Source organism: Alosa sapidissima, chromosome 7 (genome assembly GCF_018492685.1).
Source record: "Alosa sapidissima isolate fAloSap1 chromosome 7, fAloSap1.pri, whole genome shotgun sequence".
Classification (NCBI taxonomy): Eukaryota; Metazoa; Chordata; class Actinopteri; order Clupeiformes; family Clupeidae; genus Alosa; species Alosa sapidissima.
The window spans coordinates 39,292,877-39,299,223 of record NC_055963.1 but is presented as its reverse complement, the minus strand read 5'-3'; the positions used below and the strand labels follow the sequence as shown (position 1 = coordinate 39,299,223).

Genomic DNA, 6,347 nt, shown 5'->3' with positions numbered 1-6,347 from the left:
CAAACGGTCTAGGAGCAGTAGTTCGGCCAAAAAGTGGGTGAACAGGAATAATAAATAAAGAAAATTTAAGAAGAACAATAGTGGGCTTGCTGGATCAAACCCACTAATAAGTAAACTTAAGAAGAACAATAGTGGGCTTGCTGGATCAAACCCACTAATAAGTAAACTTAGGAAGAACAATAGTGGGCTTGCTGGATCAAACCCACTAATAATAAGAAAACTTAAGAAGAACAATAGTGGGCTTGCTGGATCAAACCCACTAATAAGTAAACTTAAGAAGAACAATAGTGGGCTTGCTGGATCAAACCCACTAATAAGTAAACTGAAGAAGAACAATAGTGGGCTTGCTCCGCAAGCCCACAGCATGGCAAAGCCGTGTACCTCATGGCTTTCAGCCATGCTGTGGGCTTGCTGGATCAAACCCTCTAATAAATAAAGAAAACTTAAGAAGAACAATTGTGGGCTTGCTGGATCAAACCCACTAATAATAAGAAGAAAACTTAAGAAGAACAATAGTGGGCTTGCTCCGCAAGCCCGCTGTGGTCTTGCTGGATCAAACCCACTAATAAGAAAACTTAAGAAGAACAATAGTGGTCTTGCTGGATCAAACCCACTAATTATTATTGTTTTTAGTATAAGGATACTTATTTTGAGCTTTCTTGTAAGATTATTTGACTTACAATGAGTCAAAATCTTCTTAAATTAAGACATAAAAGCAAGCAAATTTATCTGCCAATGGATTAAGAAAATATATATCTTAAGATTTAAGACAATTTGTTTTAAATCTCATCTTCAATAAGGTACATTTTCTTAATCCATTGGCAGATACATTTGCTTGTTTTTTGCTGCCTTAATTTAAGAAGATTTTGACTTATTTTAAGTCAAGTAATCTTACACCAAGTAATCCCTTCATTTTCTTCTCTCTCCTTCCCCCTCTAAGACAAGATAGATAGACAGATAGATAGATAGATAGATAGATAGATACTTTATTGATCCCCAGGGGAAATTCAAGGTCTCCGCAGCATACATACAACACAACACATTCTCTAACAGCAGAAAGAGTAATTATAGTATATAATATAAAAACACAACTAAGCAATAAGGACAGTAGAAGATAAAGAATATGCTAAATATTCTAAAATACAAATTATACTAACTAAACTTAAATACAATATATAAAAATATACTAAAATACAAATTACAAAAATACAAATTATACTAACTAACACTTAATCTAAATCAATTCTAAAAACAGTATCCACATAGTGGTGATTAATCAATCAGAGGCGCTTGCAATGACTGAGGCAGGGACTGAGCCTGTGATTCTCTGTGCATAGTAAGGTATGGTAAGGTGCTCTAAGGTGCTCTGTGTGAATGAGTGTCATGGTGGTAGTGCAATGGTGATAATGGTCATGGTGATAGTGCAAGTGAGTAAGTCCAACAGTGCAACAATGCAGAAATAAAGTCAAGTCAAGTCTATATATCTATATATTTAACTATTTAAGAAAATGTATAAGTGTGGCCACAGTTCGGCTGTGGCATGGAGGTGTGGGGGGGGGGGGGGGTTATGCATATGTGCTAATGTGCTAATATAGACAAGTGTTCCCCACAGACATATGTTTTGGATCATTGTCTTGGTGGACAAGTCAATCATGACTGACTTTCAGAGTCTTGTCTGAAGCAGCCAGATTTCGATATAAAATGTTCCTGTATAAGTTCTCATGATACCTCAAACAAGGTTCCCAGAGCCTGTAAAAGAAAAATAACCTCACAATATCTCAGACCCTCCATTATAGATTATAGATAGATTATTTCCCGTATATTCATCCCTCTTTTTAACACCATCCCACTTCTTGCCAAAAAGCTTGTTTTTCATTCAACACAGTTTAGCATTTACATTTACTAAACTCCAAGCAAAAAAAATCAGTAGCAATTTTTCTTACGACAATTTCAAGGGTTACAATTGTGGGTCATTGGGATTTTGTTAAAGATACTAATTTCTTTACTACAGTTCCGGTCTGTAAATCCCACTGTAGGGTGTTGATTTCACCAGAAGGTGGGGTATTTCCTGCACCAAAGATGGCTTAACTGACAGATCTTTTTAGCACTGTCCCAAAGGGGGGCCAGGGAGGGTGAAAGAAGGCGTTGCATTCCTCTTTGAATGAGGCCCACTTCCTGTTAATGCATATGTATGACCTGATTGTCACACTCATTTAGGCACATGGGACACCAAGCCTCAAACTAGGATCTCTGACACAGCCACTATATCAAACTTTTGTCAGTTAGCAAAATATCGTAAAATATGAACATGCTGGTGTCATTCTCTCTGCTATTGTTCTCTGAACTGGCTTCAATGGTATTAACTTTTCCACAGAGGGATATACAGACAGGAACCGTAATGTCTGTCTTAGTCCAGGAAGATATTGATTCATTTATTACCCACAGTAATTTGGATGGAATGGATCTGAATACCAAGAATAGCAGAGTGGCCCGAGCGGCAGAGGACCTGGAGGAAGCAACGAATGGGAATGAGCTTTCTACCTTCAACTTCTTCACAGACAATCCCAATCATACAACTATGCCCAATCCAGAAAATAGCACCTCCATTATTCATCCTCCTGTGGGGACTACTGAGTTGGACCAAGTTAATGCTTCTGATTTAGGCCTTACACTTATTCACAATCCACTATTTCCGGTGACAGAGAGCTCTTATAGTGCTTATGGAGTTCTCTTCCTCTCGCTTGTGGTGTTTGCAGTGGGTATTGTGGGGAATCTGGCAGTAATGTGCATCGTGTGGCACAACTATTTCATGCGAAGTGCCTGGAACTGTATCCTGGCCAGCCTAGCTTTCTGGGATTTTTTAGTACTGTGCTTCTGTTTACCGGTAGTTGTTTTTCATGAGTTGACCAACAAACGACTTCTTGGAGATTTCTCTTGCAAGGTTGTGCCATACATGGAGGTATGTTTATTAAAAGTATTGTATATTTAACCACTGTATGTCATCACTTAACTGGAGGAGTTATAACATGAGTGAATGTCTAAACTGAATGTGAATATTTCTTTTAATGTAAATGTATCAACTCTTAGTGATTCTTTCCATAATAAGAACTCTGTACATTGTGAAATAATGTGACAAGTAGAACAGGACAGTATTTGAGTGAGTGTTACAGAGTATGTTTCAGAATTTTTAAAAATGATCAAATGTACATGTAGATCTGTATACATTTGTGATTTTACTGTTTCATATAGCATATACAGCAGAGAAGTACATCTTTATGCTGTACAAACAAGCTTTTAGAACTGCAACAGTAACAAGAGCAACAGTCAATTTAGCAATGAGTCAGTTAAGGTATGAGTACCCAGACACTCTTCTGTAAAACGTATGGTAATTATTGGTGAGAGCATTGGTGGTGGTGTTTGTAGACAATGTCCACACTAGTTTGCCCTGTGAAAGATTAACACCATCCTTATCTCTTATCCTCTTAGGTAACATCTTTGGGTGTGACATCTTTTGGCCTCTGTGCCCTGGGCATTGATCGCTTTCATGCTGCAACCAGTTCTCAGCCCAAGGCACGGAGAGTGGAACGATGCCAGTCAGTGTTTGTTAAGCTTGTAGTGGTATGGTTGGGCTCAATGGTCCTGGCAGCTCCAGAACTTCTGTTATGGCAGCTACACCCAGTTAAGTCTGCTAACCTGGGCATAGTGGTTGATTCCTGTATTATGAGCCCTTACACCGACCTTCCTGAGTCCATTTATGCTATTGTGATGAACTACCATGAAGCACGTACATGGTGGTACTTTGGCTGCTATTTTTGCCTACCTGTGATTTTCACATTACTATGTCAATTAGCCACTTGCCATGTGTCAGAGGGAAGCACAGTCAAGAGTTCAGAGGACCACTTACCTTCCAAGAAACAGAAGTTGCAACATGTACAACAGGTAGAGCGGCAACTGAACTGCACTGTCTTGGCACTGATTGTAGTCTATGGCTTGTGCACCCTTCCTGAGAATGTGTGTAACCTAACACAAGCATATGCCCCACTGCAAGTATCTGAGAGTGTGGCAGCACTACTGGTGCTTATCAACCATTTTTTTCTTTTCTTCAAGTCATCTGTCACACCAGTGCTACTACTGTGTCTTTGTAAGTCTCTGGGACAGGCTTTCATGGACTGCTGCTGCTGCTGTTGTGAGGAGTGTCATCCAGTTGCTGCCAGATCCTCCTTTGTCTCCACCGGCACAACAGGCTCAGAGAGTAAGCTGAAGAGCTCTGTGGATATGTCTTCCTCCATTTTTTTTGATAAAGCAAAGGACAGTTCCTCCATCCTTGCCGTTGGAACATCAAGCTGAGGAAGGGTCTTGTTCTTGTGTCCTACATGATGGATTTCTTAGTGACAGGACTCTAGTTTGGCAGTGGAAATGTAGTTACAGCTGATAGCTTCCAGGTCCAGTGTTGTGGTTGTGTTCTTGTGTTACCCTAACAATGTGTAAGTCTGAAAAAACTACAACATATAGAGTATAACTAGTGATCATAACTAACATATCTCACAACATGCAAGACATGCTGAAATGTGATATGGAAGACAATCTGGAATTTGTGTAAAAACTAGATTGATTTGAAAACCAATTGTATGCTGAAAGAAACGGCTTCATGATACTAGAGTCTACTTTAAAATACAAGAAAAAATATAGCCGCAAGCGGCAATGGCGGGCCCGAGCACCTGCGGGCCGCAACCCGTGACATTTCAGGATCCAACAAAGCACCAACGTGGTGCATTTGTAAAATGTACATATTTGATGTGTGTGCTATTTGTTTTTGCATGTTATTTTCTGGCACATTTACTTGCTTGGCCAGGTGGGGGCGCAATGCAAGGCAGGCCCATTGTGTGTCATCATAATCATAATATAAATTAACCTGAGAAATTTTAGATTATTCATTTTAAGCAAAGAACATTTCTGATACACTTTTTGGTTGGCCAGATGGTGGCGCTATGTTAGGCATGAAAATTACACATGTGAATATCATCACAATAATGATATCCAATGTTTTGTAAAGTTTTAGATCAACCAATAAAGGCATTACCAATTTCTGGTACATTTTCCTGCTTGGCCAGGTGGTGGCGCTATGCCAGGCAGGCCCATAGGGTCTCTGGATATCATCATAATTATAATAGCTATTAACCTGAGAAGTTTCAGACCATTCATTCAAAGCATAGAGCATTTCTGGCATATTTCCTGTTTGGCCAAATGGTGGCGCTATGCTAGGCATGTGAATTATATGTGTGAATATCATCACAATAATGATATCCAATATTTTATAAAGTTTCAGATCAATCACTTAAGGCATTGTCCATTTCTGGCACATTTCCTGCTTGGCCAGGTGGTGGCGCTATGCCAGGCAGGCCCATTGGGTGTCTGGATATCATCATAATCATGATATCTATTAACCTGAGAAGTTTCAGACCATTCATTCAATGCACTGTGATTTATGACACATTTCCTCTTTATGTGGTGAGATATTAAAATCATGACATATTACAACATATTAAAAATCCCTTCACAATTTAACATCAGCAACATCTTGGCATAATGTTTGCCAAATTTCACATGAATCTGACAAACCGTCTAGGAGCAGTATGTTAAAATTGATCATGTGACATCAGTGTAATTGTCATTCTTTCTGTTGCCAGTTGGTGGCGCTATGCCAAACATGCATTATGGGCATGTGAATATTATCATTAACATGGTATTCAATGACCTGTGAAATTTAAAACATTTCAAGTCATGCATGGTGAATTATGTCACATTTATTGTTTGTGTGGAACGGTATTTAAATTACAACAAATCAAAAAAAAAGCTTCACAATTTAGAATCAGAAACATCTTGGCGTCATGTATACCAACTTTGACATGAATCGGATCAACCGTCTTGGAGGAGTACGTTAAAATTGATCATGTCCACAACACACAAAATCTCAATTACCTCACTTCCTGTGGGCGTGGATAATGGCATGTTAATACAAAAGTTGTTTGTTTTTGGGAGTTACATACACCCCCCAAATTTGGTGTGTGTATCTAAAACTATATGCCAACCACAAGTCACAGTGACATAAGGGGTCGCTATGGAGTTCCTTGGCAACGCCCGGTGCCAAGGCTTTTTCCCTGTTTATTTACGGTACCTCTTGACGTGTGTGCCAAATTTCATGCGTTTTCACCGATGGGAAGCACCTCTTTTGGCATCACAATTCATCACATTTTAGTCCGCACAAAATCCCAAATACCTCACTTCCTGATGGGCGTGGCTAATGCATTGTACATACGAAAGTTGTTCATCTTGGGGAGATACACACA

At 39.3% G+C, this 6,347-nt stretch overlaps 1 protein-coding gene across 1 annotated transcript; it reads left to right on the top strand.

Moving 5' to 3' along the window:
• Positions 1-2,214: 2,214 nt before the first annotated feature.
• Positions 2,215-4,756, top strand: gpr37l1b (G protein-coupled receptor 37 like 1b). Its single transcript, XM_042098231.1, has 2 exons — positions 2,215-2,959; positions 3,487-4,756. The coding sequence occupies exons 1-2, from the start codon at positions 2,303-2,305 to the stop codon at positions 4,345-4,347; spliced, it is 1,518 nt and encodes a 505-aa protein (XP_041954165.1). The 5' UTR covers positions 2,215-2,302; the 3' UTR covers positions 4,348-4,756.
• The last annotated feature ends 1,591 nt before the right edge of the window (positions 4,757-6,347 follow it).

Coding starts and splice junctions, on each gene's coding strand:
- gpr37l1b (XM_042098231.1), top strand. CDS start 2,303: ATGAACATGCTGGTGTCATTCTCTCTGCTATTGTTCTCTGAACTGGCT. Junction 2,960..3,486: donor AGGTTGTGCCATACATGGAG/GTATGTTTATTA, acceptor TTATCCTCTTAG/GTAACATCTTTGGGTGTGAC.